General features: G+C 39.5%; 1 protein-coding gene across 4 annotated transcripts in view; it reads left to right on the forward strand.

The window, feature by feature from the left end:
- The window catches only part of LOC127649622 (adenylate cyclase type 1-like), an 84,265-nt gene that overhangs the window by 25,827 nt on the left and 34,568 nt on the right, over positions 1-23,870 (forward strand). For all 4 annotated transcript variants that reach the window (XM_052134822.1, XM_052134824.1, XM_052134823.1 and 1 more), the window contains exon 5: positions 18,316-18,427. In XM_052134822.1, coding sequence (XP_051990782.1) covers positions 18,316-18,427 — 112 coding nt within the window. The remainder of the gene's footprint in view (positions 1-18,315; positions 18,428-23,870) is intronic.

Consider the following 23,870-nt stretch of genomic DNA (forward strand, 5'->3'; position numbering starts at 1 on the left):
TGCTCGAAACAACCTGGAGCTGAACACTCAAAACAGTGGAGATGATTGTGGACTTTAGGAGGAATACCCCAACATTAAACCCCCTCACCATTCAGAACAGCACTGTGGCAGCAGTGGAGTCATACAGGTTCCTGGACACTACCATCTCACAGGACCTGAAGTGGGAGACCCACATAGACTCACTTTTGAAAAAGGCCCAGCAGAGGTTGTACTTCCTTTGCCAGTTGAGGAAGTTCAACTTGCCACAGGAACTGCTGGTACAGTTCTACTCAGCAGTCATTGCGTCTGTCCTCTGCACTTCAATAACTGTGTGGTTTGGTTGAGCTACCAAGTCAGACATCAGAAGACTTCAAAGGATAGTTCGGACTGCTGAGAGGATTATTGGTGCTACCCTACCCACCCTGCTAGAACTGTACACATCCAGAGTGACGAAAAGGGCTGGTAAAATCACTCTGGACCCCTTTCACCCAGCATACTACTACTTCGAACTGTTGCCCTCTGCTACAGTGCACTGAGCACCAGAAAGCCAGGCACAGGAACAGTGTTTTTTTTTCACCTCAGGCCATCCACCCCATGAACTGTTAAAACCGCCCCCAAATACTTTCCTTTGGTCAATACAACCATGAACAATATTCAGTCCATCCATTCCTACTTGGCGTATTCTGATTCTGATACGCTGATTACTCCCAAAAATAATCTTATTTAAATAATCTGACAAAGAAAACCAGGTTTACATGAGATTTTAAATAATCGCGTTATTCTCTGCTTTTGCTGTCAATGCGCACATTTTATAAGCCGGTGAGAACACCGTTAAAGGTGTTTACATGCCATGCAAAAGTGTCTTAATGGGCAAATATCTACCTGTGTCGACCAGTTTATTCTTACTCCGTTTATGACTTTACATTGATAAAGGGATGCCATTCATTACGTTTACATGACCACATGCTTAGCATAATCGGTGTAAGAAAGTGCATGTAAACGCGCTTATTGTTCTTAAAATTCTGAACATTTTTGAGAAGCGCAGTAGTTGGTATAGCACATTTCATTATATAGCCTACTTCATGTCATTTTTTTCATTTTAAGGCATATTTCATGTCAAGTTTATGATACTATATTTAATAATTTATATTTATGTAAAATATACTGTATATAAATAATATATTTTTTTTTTTTTTTTTTTACATCTCACTTTATTATACTGAACCGTAGTCTTGTGTACACCACAGCATTGTACATACTACATATATTTGTTAGGCATCTTATGTTTCCACCAAGAAGTAGCTTGTATTTATCTTGTTGTCCGTGATTGAAATATAATTTTGTCATTGTAGTTTTCATTCCTTTGGTTTGTTAAGATGTGAAATCTGTAGTGTTGAATGCTGTTGTTTGTTAAGGCAATGAAAGCACTGGTTTATTGCAGGAAGAGCAACATTGATGAACGATTCATCAGTGCACATTTTGTAAAATAGAAAATGTTTTTATAAAGGTCTTTTTATAATATTTCCTCAAAATATGTTAACTTTCTCTGTCTCTGAAACGACTTTCCTTTTTGGCTGACATCGCCATGGTCTCTTAATTTCCAACCACTTCACCAGTTTTCACCACTCAATAATTTATTATGGATAAAATGATGTTTTCTTGATTGCAATCCTGTTTCACTCTGAAATATGTCCGCTCATGTAAGTAGAATGGGTTGTGATCACTGTTTCATGTTGACTTTGTAGATCTATGAATGATCGAGGACAGTAGAAGGTCAGGTGAGATGTCTTTGAGGGGGACGGATGTTGTTGTATCATCATCGTAATGATCTATAATACTTTTTATGAGGGATAGATGTAATAACCTAATACACAATAACACAGGAGTGTAGAGTTCTGGGGGAGGTGAAGAGCTGCTCGTGATTGAAGCACTGATGATGCTGTTACTTAATTCTCAAAGCAGGTTAAGATGACCTCAGGTCTAAATGAAATGAGAGGAGGAGCTGGCGAATAATTTGCCTGAGATAGAGATGGATTTGGGAATGGAGATTAAATCTGATATCAGAGAGAGTTTAAGATGTGGTCAATGCTAAAGTTTAAACTTTGGTGGACTCTGAATGTAGACTATGTGGTTTCGATCTTAAATGGCAATAGCATTCAGTATGTAGTATGTACTATGACAGTCTACTATGATACTTGTATGAACCATGTATGTTAAGTCATGCTATAAAATGCTGAACACTCAGGAACACTCAAGTTATTCAAATAAAACTGCATTTAAAACATGGGACTGCTATATGTGGTCAGAACAGACCATATTTAAAACTGTATTGATTTTATTAATTCAGTCCTAGGTTGTTTGTTCTGCTTTAGATGCTTGCATATGGTGAAAACAGTGTGTAAAGTAAACTGCGCCCATTATAATGAATGGGGAAAGTGTACATGCTACATTTAAATCAAACATCAAACTATAATCATAAACATACTGATATACTTTATAGTTTGTCTCAAAGAACTTCCAAGAAATTAGTTAGTCATCATTTATTTGAATGATAAAATATACATATTAAAAATGTATTTTGTGGATAGTTAATTAGACATTTTGATACCAGTATATGTATATTTTATTCCATAAAATCTGTGGACATGCTGCAATTAAAAGTTCGGCAAAATATTCTGCTGTTTTCGTGTGTGTGTGTGTGTGTGTGTGTGTGTGTGTGTGTGTGTGTGTGTGTGTGTGTGTGTGTGTGAGCGTGTATTTATCACTTTGTGGGGACCAAATGTCCCCATAAGGATAGTAAAACCCGACATTTTTGACCTTGTGGGGACATTTTGTCGGTCCCCATGAGGAAAACAGCTTATAAATCATACTAAATTATGTTTTTTGAAAATGTAAAAATGCAGAAAGTTTTCTGTGAGGGTTAGGTTTAGGGGTTGGGTTAGGTTTAGGGGATAGAATATAAAGTTTGTACAGTATAAAAACCATTATGTCTATGGAAAGTCCCCATAAAACATGGAAACACAACGTGTGTGTGTGTGTGTGTGTGTGTGTGTGTGTGTGTGTATTATATGATCAAATGGGCAGATTCAGTTCATATCAAGCTTTATTGGTAATATAGACCTAAGTGTACATTGCCAATGCATTATTTGACTGCACATACAGAGATAATACAAATTGAATGCTGAAATTTTATTTGCTGATGTTTAAAATCTCAAAGCTATTATTTTTCCCTTGCTGCCGTGAGTCTCCTTCGTGCACACTGTGGGTTTCTCACTCTCTTTCATTTTTGACACTGGTTCAGATAACAGTGAGAGAGAGTTTTTGGGTGAAGCGAAGAGATATGGCAGCATGCACGTATCTCTCCAACACTTGGCTCACCACTTGCCGGGTGAAGAATAAAAAAATACCATGTCATGAAAATAATAATGTCACAATTAAAAATTCTAAATGGCCCAAAAAATCAGTTTCCAATTTTCTATTTTTTCCCCCACGCATTTTTCACCGCTTCAGTTTCTCTCTCTCTCTCTCTCTCTCTCTCTCTCTCTCTCTCTCTCTGTGTGTGCACGTGCAACATTTCTTATTTGTTTCTTTTGATTTGAGTAAAATAGGACTGGGACATTTTATACATACAATGCTGCCTTACAATTTGGTGTAAACGAGCTAAAAAGGCTAGGATGCGTACCTTTTGGAAACCCTTCACATCAGGAGTGCATTCAGAAAGTATTCAGACCCCTTCATTTTTTCACATTTTATTATTTTGCAGCTTATGCTTTGCTTTTAAATCATTTATTCTTTTCGCATTAATCTACTCTCCACACCCCATAATGACAAAGCAAAAAACAGATTTTTGATGACTTTGCATATTATTAAAAAAAAAACTGAAATATCACATGTACATAAGTATTCAGGCCCTTTGCCATGACACTTGAAATTGAGCTCAGGTGCATCCCATTCCTCTGGATCATCTTTGAGATGTTTCTACACTTTGATTGGAGTCCACCTGTGGCAAATTCAATTGACTGGACATGATTTGGAAAGGTACAAATATGTCTATATAAGGCCTCAGCTGAAAATGCATATCAGAGCAAAAACCAAGCCATGAGGTCAAAGGAACTGCCTGCAGAGCTCAGAGACGGGATTGTGTCGAGGCACAGATGTAGGGAAGGCTACAAAAATGTTGTCGTATTGAAGGTTTCCAAGAGCACAGTTGCTTCCAATTCTTAGTCCTCCTGAAGCTTTAATAACAGTTTGCACTCGAGCAAAACCTGATGATCATAGTATCCAGCATGACTTGTCCATGAACATGAGAAAACCTGAGCTTTTCTACAAAAAGAGTGAACACGGTTAATCACAAACTACACAAACGTAATTAATGACTTAGAAATTGTGTGAAATATTAAGATTTCTTATTTTATTTCATAAAATGTTTAAACTCTTGAAACTAGATTTGGTTTCATTTAGATTTCAAATTAGCTTCAGACATTTGAATCCCACTGTTTGTGTATGTGTTTGCTCTTTGCCCTTTATATAGTTTTGTGTACTGGGTTAAAAATCTGAAACACTGATAGAAGTTTCTTATGTATCAAGTGTTGTTCTGAAAGCAAATAAAACGAGAATGTAGCATGTCCTCCATTCAAATGGACGGTTTACATGGGTGACTCACAGAATGTGAAGCAGTGCTTGAATCAACCTGCACTACATCATCAGCAGCTTGTGAGGTGGATGATTGTGTACAGTTTGCACTCTTCTGTTGACATCACGTTTTCGTCACACTTTAATGATGTTTAGCTTCCCTTTCAGCTCATAACCAGTGTTGGGTAAGTTACTTTCAAAAAAAGTAATCCACTACTGATTTCTTTGTTGAGAAAGTAATCTGATTACTAATTACTTTGAAGATACTTTCTATAAGCAAAAAAACAAATGTGACACTAAAAGTTATTTTAGTACTTTAACTGAAAACAATAACAACATTTCAGTAATATGAAAAGGCCGCAAATTGGCTAAAGAGATCCAATGCATTTCTAAATATGCAAATTAACTTTATCTCAAATATGCTGTAGTAGTATCTTCAGGTGTGTGTGTGTGTGTGTGTGTGTGTGTGTGTGTGTGTGTGTGTGTGTGTGTGTGTGTCCATGCTATCTACAACCTTCTTAGCTATGTGTGGCATGTATGAGTGTGCTTGTTTACCTGTGTTTGTGTTGGTGTGAAAGACAGAAAAAGAATACTAATGAACTGAAGACAACTTTGATAGTATATCCATTGTGTGTTTGAATGCTTGTTTCTTTTCAGTGTGGATATAGAGGTTTGCTTGTGTGTTGCATCATGCATGTGAATGAGTGGTGGTGGCGTAGTGGCTAAATCACAGGGCTGTTAATCAGAAGGTCGTTGGTTCGAACCCCATGGCCACCACCATTGTGTCCTTGAATAAGACACTTAACTCCAGGTTGCTCCGGGGGGATTGTCCCTGTAATAAGTGCACTGTAAGTCGCCTTGGATAAAAGCGTCTGCCAAATGCATAAATGTAAATGAATGAGTGCATGTACAGTATGTCTGTTTGTGTGTGTGTACATGTGCAGCCTGTGTGTGGATTATTTCCACCTCCCTGCTTGTGCTCGGACAAATCGAGTATCCTTTATCACTTGCGCATCTAACTCTTTTGCACCGTGTTTGGGCTTAATTGTGTACAGCACATAAAGAACAAAAGAGCCGTTTGCTTAGTGATGTTTTTTTCAAGATGCTGTTTCCACCTTGTGAGCGATATATCCCTCTATCAGACGGGAACGTGTGCTGTTTTCCATATAGCCGATCCCCTCTCCTCCCACGGCAGCTGCAGAGGGAGGCGCGTGAGGATGGGGTAGAGCGTGGAGATTTGAGGAGGGTTTGTCGGTGGCCCGGCCTTGCGTGCCTCTCTCCTCCAGCCAAGGCTGGAGGCACGCTGACACAGAGCTCGCTGAGATTGATTGTGAGCGCATGAAATCTTGAAACACTTAACTTTCGTTTTCAATTTGAATAAGCAACTCCACTCCACTGCCTCTATAGTAACACCGCTCACTCATCTGCCATCGCCTCGATACGTGTCCTCATTGCCATGGTGGTTTGTTAGAGCACATACTCATTAGCTGACACAGCAACACGCAAAATACTAACATAGGAACATAATTCATTTTAAAATACATTCTTCCTAGCAATAAATGTGTAATCCAAGTAACGTAATTTTATTCATATATGTAACTAATCAGATTACTTATTTTTTAAGTAACATGTTACATTACCGAGTTACCGCAAAATGTAATTAGATTGCTCATAACTAAATAAAACACGCTACGTAATCAAGAGGAAAGATTACATCTAGAGGTAGATTGGCATTCAAGTGTGAGAGACTCCTCTCTCTTGCTGTTACTTTCCTGCCAGTCATTACCATTCATGCCACCGGCTGCAATACCCTGTAGTAGAGAATATATATCCCTCTATATCTCTCATCTCTCTGTGCTGGAGCGAGATAGCTACTGAGACAGGCTTTACTTGCCTTCAGATTATACCGCTGCAGGGATTTAATGCAATTGACACGAAAGACTCTTGCGTAATGTTCACAGTGCTTAAAGATGGACACACAGAGCTTTACCTGCAGTCTAATGCTGCCCGAGATATTTATAGAACTGAGTTACTGGCCCCAGATCAGAAGGGCCTTTCTGCAATATCCGGTAGTTAAGTCTGACGTCACGCGTGACGTTTAGCCTCTTCCGGGTCCAAGCGCTCCGCTCGTCCAGATCTAATAACAAAGGTGGAACCTGTTAATTTATTTACGATCACGTCCTACTTTAGTGATGCACCCTTGGCGGTCAAAAAGGGTTTAAAAAATGTGTCCTGCACCGACGTGGAATGTGTGTGGAAGAAGGCCAACACTCCGAAGGGGGACGAAATTGCAGCCAAGAGAGTGTCTGAGATGACACCATCCACAACACGAGGTTTGTAATAAGTTTGTTGATGTTGCGGGGTTTTAATTATTTTCTTAACTACGTAATGTGGTTTAAAGCTATTGCTAATACTATTAATCGTATTTATGAAACTCTTCTAACATACACTCATGGTGTGTTGTAGTGCAGCTATAAAATCATGATTATAAGCTTTATCACCATATTGAAATTGACAAATTGCAAGACAGTGAGGCTGAGATGTACACTGTGATTTTTTTTTTAAAAGCTTAGATTGTGTGCTATAAATAATGATCATAATAAAAGGCTATTATATTGAGATAAATATCATTACTCATTTGATTAATTTCATCATTATAACCAGTTTTATACCATTATTTCAGCTGACATCAAAAGACCTGTCACCCAGGAGGACAAAGAATGGGTTCAGGCATCCCTGTTGCAACTTGGGCGTTTTACAGGGATGGGGTGGATTTTGAGTCCAGATACGCCTCAGGTAAGATTTTTTACTTTTGTACTTTCATGTTCCCTTAAAATTAGCAGAAACATCACAACTACACTACATTAAATCGATGACAATTTGGCTAGGGTTTTGTCATCCAACACAATCATTTTGTACAATGTTATATGTTTAAAAATTTCTCGAAATTTGAACCACGGGTTTCAAACTGTGTAATATAGTTAAAAAGTAACATTACATAATTTAGGCTCATGAAAAATTTGGTAAACTACACATATGTATGTATGTAAACCATTGCTTTCATTTCAAATGTATTTTGTATACACTATGTGTTTGTATGTGGCATGTGTATGTACAAGTATGTGGACACCTCACTGACTTCACAACTTTTGCCTAACTTTAAATATAGACTCTCCCAATCAAGATGTTTGATGGGCTGGTGACCAGCCCAGGTTTTGTCCAAGCTGAGGACAAGGCTCTATATGTGCTGTCAATGCTTGCTGTTAATGATCAGGAGAAGCAGCAGATTGAGGAAGCAACAGTTGGCCAGGCTAAGAATGCATTATGGTAAGAAAGCTTATTAATAAATACACCCTACACCTCAATACTAAGAGAATGTTAATTGCTTTCGATAAATGTACTTATTGTAAGCTGATATGGATAAAAGTGTCTGCTAAAGGCTGTAAATTTGCTCAGAATTTAGAAAGTGCTCTGCAGAATGTCAGATTGTTTTTACATGAAACTGTAATGCCAATTGTTGAGCAAAATTGATCTTTCTCATGGTTGGTTTCTTTTAACAGGTTTGCATATCGCATGAAAAGGAATCCTGCATGAGCCAAGGGCAAAGCAGGAATACACTGAGCGCACTGGTGTTGCTATACAAGAGAGGGGACTGTTCCTGTCTGATAGCGGCCTGCTTGGTGGATCTCCGGATGGGACGGTGTTTGGAAACTGCATGATTGAAGTCAAGTGTCCGTGGTCAGCCAGAACCAAGACTATCCTGCAGGCAGCGGAGAGTAGGTACTTTTTCATGGAGTTCGATGAAGTGGTTGGTTCCCTGACACTAAAACAAACACACAACTACTGGCATCAGATCCAGGGAAACCTGCACCTGACCGGAGCTAACAGCTGTCACCTGCTTGTGTGGACTCCTCTTGACCTTGTCCTTCTACCAGTGCTCAAAGACCCTACATGGGCTGTGAACATTGACACTCTGGAAATGTTTTATAAAGAATGTTTCCTACCATACATTCTCTCACAGTTGTAACTTGCAAATAAATGAAAATGTGACATTCCACACAAGCCAGGTAATTTATTTATTATACATATTTATTATTATATCACATCTATATTATATCACAAATATTACATATGTATTATTATAGTTTGTAGGCCCTTCATGCTACACACACAGAACTTATAAATGTAACACTTTATTTTACAGTGTCTGTTACATTTGTTGCATGTACTTACCATAGTAATAACAGTAAATGATGCATAATTACATGCAACTAACCCTCAACCAAACCCTAGTTTGGGATGAAGTTTTCACGTCTGTAAAAAAATAATGTTTTAAATATTACTTTTTATTCTTTTTAGAATCAAATTACATTCATTCACCAAAGGGATTTTTTATTATTCAAAGGTTGTACCATGTTCCTATTGACCAGAAAGTCTTATTTCAGGTGAAATTCTGACAATAACTCGCAGTTCGCTTGCTGTACATACAACAATCAAATTTGTTTATGAAACAATTACTGTAATTCACCTAAAGTACTTTTTCATGTTCCAAAGGTTGTAGTACTTTCCTAGTGACCTGACTGACTTACTACAGGTGAAATTTTGATAATACCTAATAACTGTATTACGTAATAATAATACTGTAATTCACTAAAAGGGGGTTTGTTTGTTTCAGGTTGTAGTACATTAATAGACATGAGTCTGATCTTATATCTCAGACAAATGAGAAACTTTAGCAGATTATCATACTATAACTGGTCTAATGTTTTTTCTTGCTATGTACACACATCTTCATGCTTCGACTTGTCTGTTGCCAAGCTAACGTTAGCTAGTTAGCCTTCCTTAGCTTCATCTTAACTAGGCGGCAGAACAAGGCCTGACAACCGAAACATCATGCAAGATTTGGGTTTATAGCAACAAACAACATATACAAACCCATAGACTACATGGGATTAAGGGATAGCACCCACTGGCGCCAAAGTTTCTTCATTCGTTTAAGATTTGTAACTTACGTTATCAACTGCAGCCATTTTCTCTTTTCTTTCTCGTCACAGGGAAAGCGGTAGAATGACAGTTGAATATCACTTGTTTTTTTAACTCCGATCTATTTAAACAACACGGGGCACAGCACTGCGGCATGTTAAAACTCGGGCGAAAGCGGTAAGTAGGTAGAGAGGACCCGGCATTTGGACCCGGAAACAGTATTATCGGAGGTGGTTACGTCACGACTTAACAACCGCATAAGGAGCTTTTTTTAACATGTGTTGTTTGGCTGATGTCTTTTTTGTCAGGAAACATGGAGATAAAGGGCACAAATGCAGGGCATGGGGAAACAAAAACTGACATGATAAAATGACAAACCGACACAACAGAGATGGCAATAGAAATTATAGGGACAAGAGAATCCAGCGGAAAACAAGGGAAACGAGGTTGGTTCAGGGAGGGTGTTGGCGCAACGGTCCAGGTGGGTCCCATCTGAACAGACCAGGGAGGGGCTGGATTAACCGTCGAGAGAGGGGTTAGCGGGGAATACCTGGGACGGCTCCAGGAAGGGAGTGAGTTCAGGCGGAAGGGGGAGTGGCTTCAGGAAGGGAGTGAGTTCAGGCGGCCGGGGGTGGCTCCAGGAAGGGAGTGAGTTCAGGCGGCCGGGGGGGTGGCTCCAGGAAGGGAGTGAGTTCAGGCGGCCGGAGGGGTGGCTTCAGTTAGGGAGTGAGTTCAGGCTGCCGGGGGTGGCTCCAGGAAGGGAGTGAGTTCAGGCGGCCGAGGGTGGTGGCTCCAGGAAGGGAGTGAGTTCAGGCAGCCGGGAGGGTGGCTCCAGGAAGGGAGTCAGTTCAGGCTGCCAGGGAGGGGTGGCTCCAGGAAGGGAGTCAGTTCAGGCTACCAGGGGTGGCTCCAGGAAGGGACCAGAATTGTTTTTGATGATTTGTGTTAATGGAGTCATTCCATATCAACTGAATCAGTGGTCCCCAGCTCAAAATGTAGAATTTATTTTTTATTTTATTTATTTATTTTTTTCTGGTGAAAGAACTACATAAATTAATATGAAAGCCAAATATTAAATGCCATGGATGCATATTTATGGAGTAATCCACTATTGTGTAGAGGGTGGTCAAAATGGCAATTTTCACCTATGATTTTGGTGCAAAACCTCAGATAAAAAATAACATTAGAAATGTGGCAGCATCATTATTTTATTTTTACAGAGACTTTAGCAATCCTTGTTGCGTTAAATACCAATGGTGACAGTGGCAGAAAACAAGGGACACGAGGTTGGTCCAGGGAGGGTGTTAGCGCAACGGTCCAGGTGGTTCCCATCTGAACAGACCAGGGAGGGGCTGGATTAACCGACGAGAGAGGGGTTAGCAGGGAATACCTATACCCATAAAAGCACCACAAAATCCCCTTTAGCAATTGGGTTTTTCATCTTGCGTTTGCTTTTCGGACACTATTGGTTTAAGGTTAAGGGTAGGGAGGTAAGTTTTGTTGATTTTAAACTAGATAGAGCATTAACCTTAAAAACCTAATTTGTTTGGAAGTACATTTAACTTTCTTTTAGTGCTGCACAGTGGACATTTCACTTCAGAATTGGCACGATATGTGAAATGAACTACGTAATATAATTTCCAAAAATGTCACCACAGTCATGTATTTTTAATAATATCAGGCTGGGGTCTGGGTAGCTCAGCGAGTATTGATGCTGACTACCACCCCTGGTCGCGAGTTTGAATCCAGGGCGTGCCAAGTGACTCCAGCCAGGTCTCCTAAACAACCAAATTGGCCCGGTTGCTAGGGAGGGTAGAGTCACATGGGGTAACCTCCTCATGATCGCTATAATGTGGTTCTCGCTCTCGGTGGGGCATGTGGCAAATTGTGCGTGGATGCCGTGGAGAATAGCGTGAAGCGTCTACGTGCGCTATATCTCCGCGGTAATGCGCTCAACTCGGATTGACTGTCTCAGACGCGGAGGCAACTGAGATTCGTCCTCCGCCACCCGGATTGAGGTGAGTAACCATGCCACCACGAGGACTTGGAGCGTATTGGGAATTGTGTGTTACAAATTGGGGAGAAAAAAAAATATCAGGCCAATCATGGATGTACAGTATGGTGTAATGTGATAAAATCTGATACGTTTTTTATGTATTGTTTGATGAAATCCATTAGTTTGTGATAACAAATTAGCATGTTTTCATTTTACTCTTCCCTAAACTCCCTAAATTGATGTTTCAACCAGTATTCTCTTCATTGATTATAAGCTTGAGAATATGTGATGTTTAGTGAAATTGTCTCTCTTGTTTTTCTGTAACAGATGGACTCATATTAAAATATTCACAGCAAACTGAATTTATTGCACCATTCTTATGCTGACATCTGCGATGTGACAAAATGGCATTTTAGCAGATCACTCAAAAGACACAGTGTTCTATAGCACCCCCCTCTCTCACACACACACACACACACACACACACACACACACGTTGGTGTGGCTATACTTATGAGGACCCTCCATAGATGGAATGATTTTTATATTGTACAAACTATAGATTCTATCACCTTACTCTACCCCTAAAGCTAACCCTCACCAAAAACATCCTGCATTTTTCTATGTTTTTGCGTTTAGTATGTTTTATTTAAGCAATTTGAATTATGTGGACACTAGAAATGTCCTCATAAACCACATTTATAGCATAATACCCTTGTAATTACAGTTTGTAACCTATTAAAAAAGTCCTCGTAAACCACCCAAACCCGCCACACACACACACACACACACACACACACACACACACACACACACACACACACACACACATTCAGAGTGTTTATGTAGTTCTGTGTGAGAAATCATTTCACAGTCCATATGTATCTGTACGTCAATGTGTTTCTGGAGTGTTGGTGTGTGGACATGCATTATATCATCATATCAGTTATTGACTGGACAAAACAGAGGGGATCTTTTATTGGTTTGTTTGATAATTTTTATTAACAGTGTGTCCTTGACGGTTTCATAAGAAACAGTAAGACTGGATTTTTCATCTGCAGAAATGGTGCTGTTATATTGGGCATGCACAGTTGATCCAGATTTGGTGTGTGTTGTGTATTGCACTAGTATTTTCAAATAATTTGTCCATTGAAAAATTGTTTATTGGAATTCTGCTGAATTTTTTTTATAATTTTTTTTAATCTGTTTACTATGCAGTTGCTAGGGTGTTCAGGATGGTCCTAGATAGTTGCATATTCACCCAACAAAAATGCCCACTTACAATTTTATTTAATATTTTGGTCTCTAGAGGGCCCTATGATTTCCATGATGCAGAAAACTCTGATGGAATTGTATAATCCAAATTAAAAAACGGAATTAAGAGTTATACCGGAATATAATGGAATTATATGGCATACATTAATTGTGCATGAAATGCACAATTAATCAAATTAAAATCGTGATATGTCCTAATGTGATTAAACCACAAAAGGCTATGAATGAATGAAATTACTATACAGTCTGCATGTGAATGTGTGAAGCTGGCTTCTCAAACTGACAACAGTGTAGCAGATGACAGAGAGCAGAACACTCATTAACCTTGAAGCACACAGCACATACAGACTATATATATTTATCTAAATTAATTGCAGCCTTTTGCAGTTTAAAAACGCATTAAGCCATAGAGCGAACTGCTTATCTGAAAGAAACATTTACATGAATATTGTCTTAGTTAAAGTCGCACTAAAATCCCATGATGAGTGGAGTTCGGTTAGGTGTTTTGATGTATTTCCTACAGACACGGGGGAAGTGGGATGTCGTATTTAAAAACAGCCATTAGGCTTATGTTTACAATAAACTTTGCTCGCGTCTAGCTCCCATGTTGGCGCTTCCCATTCAGCAGTGATTATCCCTATGCCCTATCCTTTATTAGCCTCCATGGCTGAAAGGTGATAACGGTCAGTTAGAACTCTGAACGGCGTGTTTGTGTGTCTCATTCATTTGAACTCTGACCGTCTTACTGAGTGCAATGCAGCTAGATAATTTTTTATATATGGAGAAACCAACCTCGTAATTGACAACTTGTATCACGTGAGTCTTCTTTAAAAAAATAAATAATAAAAAAAAATTATCCCCTTTTCTCCCAATTTGGAATGCTCAATTCCCGCTGCTTAGTAGGTCCTCGTGGTGGCGCGGTTACTCACCTCAATCCGGGTGGCAGAGGACAAGTCTCAGTTGCCTCCACTTCTGAGACAGTCAATGCGTGCATTTTATCACGTGGCTCGCTGTGCATGACACCGCAGAGACTCGCAGCATGTGGAGGCTCATGCTACTCTCTGTGATCCACGCACAACTCTCCACACGCCCCATTGAGAGCGAGAACCACTAATCGCGACCACAAGGAGGTTACCCATGTGACTCTACCCTCCCTAGCAACTGGGCCAATTTGGTTGCTTAGAAGACCTGGCTGGAGTCAGCACGCCCTGGATTCGAACTCACGACACTGGTGGTAGTCAGTGTCAATATTCGATGAGCTACCTAGGCCCTCCACATGTGTCTTCTAAGCCAAACATATAATTGCTCTGACGTCAATGAACCACGTTCAGAGTGTTACGACAGTAAATCTCCATTTGCAGATACCTACCTGTCGCTAAATTGTCCGTGTCTTCTCTTATAAAACAGCTATTTTATCATAGTAAACTCCACACATAGTTCACTCCAAAAATACAGACGATCAATTCATTAAGTGACAAACGTCCTCTGGTCTCCTCGCCAGTGTATAGGAACATTACGCTTTGTTTTGCTAACCTTGAAGGCTCCCCCTTTGGATGGGTCTCTGACCGGATTTAGAGCAGGTACTAAAGAGCATGTGCAGATTAGCCGCTTCTGAAGCTCTTTGATGCACGTGCCATCTGTGGAGGTTTGTGCCGAACTTCTGCGAAAATATAAACAAGATTTTTGATGGTGAACTCAGTTCGCTCTGATTTCTCTTTAATTTAACGTTCGTGTAACAGCAAGTGTTCTTGGCGGGTTCATACATGCAGTGTTAATGACACAGAGGAGACGCCCACTATTTCTGTGGAGATGATTGAAGAAATGGAATCTTAGTTATTTCTTCAATGGAAATAAGGTCTTGTGGGTTTAAATAGTGAGCCTTTAAAATAATTTAGAATTTAGGACAGAAATATTTTGCAATTGCATAATATAAATAATATAATATATTAAAGAAATATCACAAGCAAGATTGCCGTTATGGCCATATAGAAGCAGATATATAGACAAAACCGCACGATTGCGAGTGTGATATTGCTCTTATACAACAGTTCAATGAACAAGTAAATAAATAAGGAAAAACAAAGGACTGTCCCAAAACATTTGTGAATGAATCTTCCTTAGGCCATGGATTCAGGATCTGCCGTTGCTGTTTTGACAGATGCGCCCAAGCCTCCATTACTAATTAGAAAGCATCACCTTAGAACAAGTAATGATGCTTGAGCCTTATCTGACAAGTTATTGGAGTAATAGGGAAGTTTGTGTGAAAAAGAGAGAGAGAAAGAGAGAGAGAAAAGCGACTGAGTGTGTGATTACCTGCATCTGTTGCGACTCAAGCTGTGATTAACAGTAGGGCTGTTTGTTTTGATAATCGACTAATCTAATGATTATTAGAATGATTATTCGAATCTTCGAGTGATTATTGCAACGATTAATCATTATTCAGCTTGTGTCCTGACTTAAAAGGTTGTATTAAACGTGCTTACTAACAATAAAGAGGACAAAATCATCTTTTAGAAATACCTCTAAATGACAGTCACTGAATTTAAAGGACAATAAATACTTTTTATTAAGTTTAATTCAGTAAAGAAATTCACTGTAAAAAACAGTCCTAATTTACAGTGATGCTGATGCTGTTACTTTAACTGTATATGAAAAATGAGAATAGGAATAATACTGAACATTGGTATCAGGTATCAGAACACACAGTGCATCGCAGCTTGCTGCGTATGGGGCTACGTAGCCGCAGACAGGTCAGAGTGCCCATGCTGACCCCATCCACCGCTGAAAGCGCCTACAATGGGAATGTGAGCGTCAGAACTGGATCATAGAGCAATGGAAGAAGTTGGCCTGGTCTGATGAATCACATTTTCTTTTAGATCATATGGATGGTCGGGTGCTTCGTTTACCTGGGGAAGAGATGTCAGCAGGATGAACCATGGGAAGAAGGCAGGCTGGCGAGACAGTGTGATGCTCTGGGCAATGTTCTGCTGGGAAACCTTGGGTCCTGGCATTCATGTGGATGCTACTTTGACACTTACCACCTACCTAAAAATGGTTGCAGACCACGTATGCTCCTTCATGGCAACAGAATTCCCTGATGGCAGTGGCCTCTTTCAGCAGGATAAAGTGCCCTGCAACACTGTAAAAAATTGTTCAGGAATGGTTTGAGGAACATGATGAAGAGTTCAATGTGTTGACTAGGCCTCCAAATTCTCCAGATCTGCTGGACCAACAAGTCAGATCCATGGCAGCTCCGCCTCGCAACTAACAGGACTTAAAGGATCTGCTGCTAACGTCTTGTGCCAGATACCACAGGACACCTTCAGTTGCGGCATGAGGGGGACCTACACTGTAATGTTGTGGCTGATCGTTGTGTGCTCTGGTCAAGCTCAGGCACTTCAGTTGTATTCATTAGAGCTTTATGACTTACAAAATGGCAAGAACATTAACAGGATGGGGAAAAAAGAGCTAAATTTAGCCATTGCTCAGTGAGAGATTGACAGTTTGCTTTCATGAGGGTGTCAAATTGAAGTCGATTTTTTAACAATTTTTTGTAATATTGATATCAGAACGATCCCTGTAATTCTATCAAACTGTATAGGATATTTTGGAGTGAGACAAACCAACCATAAAATATATATTATACAATTCTGAATCTATTTACTGATTATCATTGGCCCACCAACTATTGGTTGGATTTTACATTTACATTTACATTTATGCATTTGGCAGACGCTTTTATCCAAAGCGACTTACAGAGCCCTTATTACAGGGACAATCCCCCCGGAGAAACCTGGAGTTAAGTGCCTTGCTCAAGGACACAATGGTGGTGGCTGTGGGGATCGAACCAGTGACCTGCTGATTACCAGTTTACCAGTTATGTGGTTTAGACCACTACACCTCCACCACTCCATTTTGGGATTGAATGCCTTTAGCTCCAAAGGGAAGCTGTTGGATGCTTCCTTTCTCCCTATTTAGTGAAAGATTAGACAGACAGCACACTGGTCTCGGAACAGTTCAAAATAATTTTCATCCTAACTCCACATAAAGTCTCTGAAAGCTTTGGGATGATCCCATTTATTCTCAATGTGAGAATGCAGTCAGTATAGGATTTCTAATGAAAAAATGGGCTAAAGTACACATTGTATGTCAAAAGTTTATCCTAAATACATCATCCATGCATGTGTACAGGGGGTCACGAGGTTAAGGTACATTTTCATAGGTTGCTAATGTTGAACAAGTATATTAAGCATGTATAACATGTGAGGTAAAATGGCTCACTATTGGGAGGTATTGCATGACAGTCGCCCTTTTTAATTTTTATTACAATTGCATATTAATGATTTATAATGGATTTGTAAATTATGAATTATAAGTCATTAACCACTTTATCAACCCTTAACAAAGGAAACAGTAATGTAAGGTGTTACCCAAATTACAAAATAGCTATTACAAATAATTACTAAAAATATTACAAAAGGCTAGTTGGATGGAAAGTGATATTGAGGACATTTTTGGAGATATTTTTTTTTTTAATAAAATTTGTAAACCACCAGTTATTTATCTTGGATAAGAGCGGCAAAAATGGCAACATCTGCTCAAACCAAAGCAGTGAAATTATTTAACATTCATTCCTGTGTTCACATAAAAGAGTTTAATATTTGATCTAATATATTATTAAGACATATGATGGGGGGCATGAACTTGTACTACATAGTAGGAATGACCCATCTAGCACATGTCTTACCTGTTTTTGCTCAATGTTTGGCTTTGGCCCCAGTTGAATTCTCTCTGTCATGTTATTGTTGGAGTAAAGATGCATATGGACATGTACAAGCTATAACCCCTCTGTGCATTAACTTTAAGCACACAATAGCTGATATATTCTGCCACCTGACATTTAATAATTTAACAATGTCCGGATGGGATGGAGTAGTCCATACAATCGTATCAACCAAGAAGTAACATCATACGTTTTTACACAAATATTGACTGTATTCATCAAGCTCAAATATTCAAACCCCTCTTACCAATGTTAGTGTAAGTAAAAAGATCAAACAAAGATATGGGAAACTTAAGTTTATCAATAACTACAAAGCGACATTGTGTCCCAAACTAGCTAGACCCTGCTCAGTGATGGCTTAATTTGGGTTAAATCTGCCACCCATTTAAGTGCAGCCCTGTTAAGTGCGTTTTTATTTTATTAGAAACTTTGGGATGTGTTTATTTCATTATTATGTTAATATTGCGTTATTTGCTTGAAATTGAAGAAAAGGATTTAAAACCTTATATAGGACATGTCATACAAATTCATAGGATGAATTTGTTTTTTTAAGGTTAAGGGTCTCCTTTCACCATTTGTTGAAAGTAGCAAAACATTTTAAGCCTTTTTATCCTATATATGGAAAGTGTGAATAATATGTTTGAAATACTTTCCTCTCTTTTTTTAGCATCCTGTTTGCGGATATCGTGGGCTTCACTAGTCTGGCTTCGCAGTGCACGGCTCAGGAGTTGGTCAAACTGCTCAATGAGCTCTTCGGCAAGTTTGATGAGTTGGCCACGGTGAGTCACACCTCAAACTATCTTCTGATTGGTCTATTACTGTCGCTATGGTAATTTCACACCCCTGCAATAGCAACAGGAGGAAAGGTGGCAAAGTTATCAGAGTTATATATTTATACAAATGTGGTATATTTGAAATAAGAAAGGTGTTGGCCATGTGTCTTGACTACATACTGTTTTTCTAACACACTGTAGGTGCTACTGGTTGTTTAGATCCATTTTATTATCAGAAATAATAATGAATATTTATTAATATTTAAATTAAATAATATAATTTAACTCATTCAATTCTATCCTCGGGGCACCACTGTTTGACAAGAGAAAAATGATAGCAAGTTACTGATCAAGTCTCATAAAAATCTACCCTGAAGGTTGAGTATTTTAATTATTAATCAAAATAATCAAAAAGGGAGGAACTAGTTAAATTATTGCCATTCATATCTAATAACAATACGTTTCTAACACCAATAAAAATGACAGTATGCTGAGGGTAATATGGGAGTTCTTGACGTGGCAGAGGCTGGCTTCAACACAATATTCAAGCAAAAACAACCAGGAGTACTTCTTATTATAATATAACAATATTTATTATAATCAAGCAGTAATGATCACAGCCAATACTATCTGAATATAACACAAAACATACTAAACTAATAGTGGCGCTATATGCTAGAGTGTGTGTGAGTGTGTCTAGATGCGGTAAAAGGAACCAAAATGGAGGACTAGATCCAAAATGGCGGAGCCAAAGATCATTTGAGTTGGAAGCAAAGGAGAAAAGGAAAGATGGCTGGATCAGTTCCAGAGCAGTGGAGATGATACGACGTGATGGCGGAAATGAGTGGACACAAGAAGGAACCGATGAAACGGGTGGGAGAATTTGGTATACCAGCCTGAGTCGGACATAAATCGAGCAAGAGAGAGAGCAAAGAAGTGCATGCAATATAATTGAGGGTAACCGCTCATAACAGCGGGACTGAATTACTAGTTCAGATCACTCAACAAACAAACTTCACCCAAAAATTAAAATCTCCCAACTCAAAACAGCAAACAAAGTTCAACATACAAAATATCAGCATTTAGAATTAAACATAAGACTTAGTTGCACAAGAAAAATCTCAGTTTCTAAACTAAATCTGCCCAGATATCAAGCTGCCCAGATATCAAGCCTTATTTGGGAAGTCCTGTGTTATTTCAGTAGGATTGTCCATTAGAATTCCTGTGGCATTGAGCGGTCAGGAGAAATGGTCTGAATGGTCCCTTGTCTTATGCTCATCAGCGAAAAGACACATTTCTGCTTTATTCCTCAGTGGAGAAGAATGCAGGATGTAGTCAATGTTGAGAGAAAAATAGGGAGAAGGGAAGCTGATCACCCTTCCATTTTTCTAAATAAATTCACTGTTGTCTAGGCCTTAGTGAAAACTGAACCGGTTCTTAGAAGTATACTAGAAGACTTGAACAAAGCTAAGTTAATCTTACTCTACATTGGCCAAATGGTGAGGTTAGAAAAACGTGGTCTCTTTGTTCTTAGTCCAAAAAGGAGGGAAAACTCCTTCAGTATGTGCAGAATACAGATGTCCCTTAACAGCCAGACGGAGCTTAGCACAGAGAGAGCGAACTACATCTGTCCGTTGGTTATATTTACAAGATAACGTCATCGGTCGTAGGCCACTTTTGACCAATGGAGTTTGAGACTGGGTCCATGGGTGGAACTTCACATCCAGGTGTGAAATTGTGAAGGACCCTGGAAAACAGAGCTCAATGTCTCTCCTTTGATTTTAGAACAAAGGAGCATGTGGTATCAGCTGCCATTTTGAATGGGCCAAGGCCCTACACACACACACAACGGTTAAATCTCTGTCATCATTATCTGTGCAATGTTAATTAGGTTTATGTAAAGCTAGGTTCTTTATAGTAAAGGTTAAGTGCCTCTTGAGAGTATTCTCATTCTCTTTACAATTATGGGCCAGCAGCCATATCACCCTGCAGCTCTTGCCTGGTTGCCCACTATAGCTAAGCAGGGTTGAGCCTGGCCAGTACCTTGATGAGAGCCCTCCTGGGGAAAACGAAGGCTGCTGCTGGAAGAGGTATTAGGGAGGCCAGAAGAGGGTGCTCTCCCTGTGGTCTTTGTGGGTCCTAATGCCCCAGTATAGTTACAGGGACACTATACTGTAAAAAGGCTTCGTCTTTCAGATGAGACATTAAACCAAGGCCTACGATTCTCATAAAGAGAAGGGGTGTAACCAGATTCCAAAGCCAAATTCCCTCCATTGGCCTTTCTCAATCATGGCCTCCTAATAATCTCCATCCATTAATTTGCTCTGTAACTCCACTTCTCCACCAATAGCTGGTGTGTGGTGAGTGTACCGGTCCACTATGGCTGCCGTCACATCATCCTGGTGGATGCTGCTCCACAGTTTGAATGATTATCCCCCAAAAAACTAGGTGAAATATGATCTCAGTAAGACAACAAAGAAAAAGGTAATTTCTGCTCCGATTACTGCTTATTTAAGCCCCAAGTAGCAGCAAACTCTATATCAGCTCTTACTTTAGGCTGTTTTCTTCTAAATTAACAATTTTCTACATGTCTCTGAGCTTGCTTGGGTAAATAACCCTATGTTATGTCACAGATGTCCAGAACAATATATGCTGTCCAGCAGAAAAAGCATGATAAACAAATCACTGGTTAACTATTTTCTTAACTATTGATGGTTACATATAATATATCAGGAGTATGTAAGCATTCCAACGACACCTAGATTAAGTTTGAAATCCACTCGAAAACTGAGATACTTGATGAAACAATGGAGAAGGTGTGTAGGGTCACAAAATAGACTGAATGTCTATGGATGACCACATGGCGAGTGCTCAGCTGCATTAGTGCGCCACCAGTGATGGAGGATACTTATTTTTTCTGAGTGCTTTCTGCCATCTAGTGGAAAAGACTAAGAACTTTTTCAGGCACATGGAGCAAACAGAGCCTGAATTACAGACCAAGACAAGATAAATGTTCATCATAAGACTGTAAACATACAATATTATATTTATAACAATATATGGTGTTTGTAAAATTAGACCAGTATTTTGTAATTAGTCGAATGTAGGTGAGCTTTTAAATTTGGGTGTGAACAATTGTAGGCGACAGCCTAAAGAAGCCTGCGGAGTATAAGGGGTTAAGCAGATCTGGTTGAGGTTGGAAGCTTGTTCAATCACAGTAGGATGGTGACTGAAGGCTCAAGAAAGCAACTTTGTAGCTCCCTATAATGGAAAACCTGGCATCACTGACAGCAGAGGATGGGAGTGAACCTGTATGACGGGTGGGAAACCCTGCTCCTGTAGGGCCACTGTCCTGCAGAGTTTAGGTCCAACCCTAATCAAACAAACCTGAGTAAACTAATCAAGGTCTCCAGGAATACACTGAAAACATTAAGGGCAGGTGTGCTTGATTGGGGTTGGACCTAAACTCTGCAGGATAGTGACCCTCCAGGAGTAGGCTTCCCTCCCCTGCTGTAGGACAATATTGAGGTACTTTGAGATCAAAAGGCTGTCCTGAATGCGAGTGTCAAAGCCTTTATTTTTGACGTGGGCAGCTACATGTATTCAGTGGTGCGAGACTAAGAGATGTGTGACATGGGCTTGAGATGAGCAGTCTTGAGATGACAAGAACCTGAACCAGTAGCTGCACAACATAGGTAGAGTCTGATATTCATGATGTTGTAAAGAGTGAAAAAGAGTGGTCAAAATTTGGACAGTGATGTTTGCCTGGTCATCAAACATTACTCCCAGGTTCCTAGTTGGTGTTAGTGTTAATCCCAGCTATATAGTGATGTTGACAAAGACATTGGCCTTTACAATGTTGAGCTTGTGGTGACATTCCTACATCCAGGCAGAGATAGAAATAAAAAGATAAGATGGAATGATAGATAGAGCTGCATGTAATCTCCATTTCTGAATAAGCCATGTGCCCTTTTTGAGTGGGCCAGTAAGGTTGTGTATATTAAGAACAGGAGAGTGCCAATTACTGAACCTTGAGGCACTCCAGTGTTAAACTGATGTGATTTAGACACCTCTCCCCTCCTGGAAAGGATCTGCCCATAATTTATAAGTCGGACCAGTGGTATACAGTTCCTATGATGCCCAGTTCTGTGAAAGAAAGGCAGTGAAAACATTTCATTTGAAAGATTTGACAGGAATGGTTAAAGAAAAGCTAACCAAGTGTAAGGTTAAGTGTAGGTTATTTCAGCAGTGGGGTCACCCTAGCCTGCTTTAAAGTGGTAGGAAAGATGCCAGTAGCAAGAGTGGTGAGAGGATTATAGTGAGGAAAACTCTTCATGGGGCACGCCCACTTCGACTCGTTCAGTTTAATCCAATTAAGTGTTTATATAGTGTGACGTGCAGCTTCACTGGCTCAGCGTTGTGGAAAAGTAGTTTTGATTGTAGCTGACCTAGGATCAGTTATGCTTTCTTGATCACAGTGATTTGGATAAGGATTATATAGATGCGTTTAATAAGAGCAGTTTAGTAACTGCACAAGATATGCCAGTAAATTATTTACAAAGATAAATAGTGAAATGTGCACTTGAGTTGCCGTGTGTTGTGCTTTTAATTGGTCTCTGCCATATGAGTTCACAATATTGCAGTTTCTTGTAGTATTACAGTCTTGGTGTCTTTTATTATCAAAGTATTTTCACACAGACACTTCCTGGTTCTATTTTATATTGCATATTGATGTAGGGTGACCTGATCCAATATTAGCATTTCTCTATGATATATTGAATTCTGGCACTTATCTGTGGATTTTATGTTTATATTTGTCTTTTAAGTCTTCTGGACTAGACTAGTAATTAACTGTAATGAGTGTTTAAATTGGTATTTTGGAGGTTGTGATTCTAGTGCCCTAGGCAAGAAAAGGAATGACATAACCTCTAAGACCTTGTATTATGGTTTGAAGGTTGTCACTGTACAATGGCACCACCTATGCCCCTCAGCTCCTCCTGCATTAGAACAGATTAGGATAATGTGAATCTATGAAGAAGAGGAGTTGAAGGTTGCATTTATTATGAGTGGACACTACGAGTATCTAATAATGCCCTAAGGGTCGGCAAATGCACAGTTGATGAATTGATGGCATTCTGCTCAGTTGAGTTAGTCTTGAACACTTCAGTCATGTTTGTCATGTGCCCCAGCATCTTATTGAGAATAAGTTACATATGAATGTATAGAAACTCAAGCGTTTCTTTTCTTATTTTTTGTATCTTTAGGGGCGTCTGTGGCTCAGGTGGTTGTGCGATTCCTGGCCCACACGACTCCCACGACTCTCGCTTGTCGAAACAGTGCCCACTCCTTATGACTGTTCGGCCAGATTTCAGAACATGTTTGAAATCTGTTGTAGAGACTGCTACTAGCTCTAGTGTGTTTCAGAAGTGTGCACCCTATAAAACTCTGC

This window comes from Xyrauchen texanus, chromosome 9, assembly GCF_025860055.1.
Source record: "Xyrauchen texanus isolate HMW12.3.18 chromosome 9, RBS_HiC_50CHRs, whole genome shotgun sequence".
In the NCBI taxonomy this organism is placed as follows: Eukaryota; Metazoa; Chordata; class Actinopteri; order Cypriniformes; family Catostomidae; genus Xyrauchen; species Xyrauchen texanus.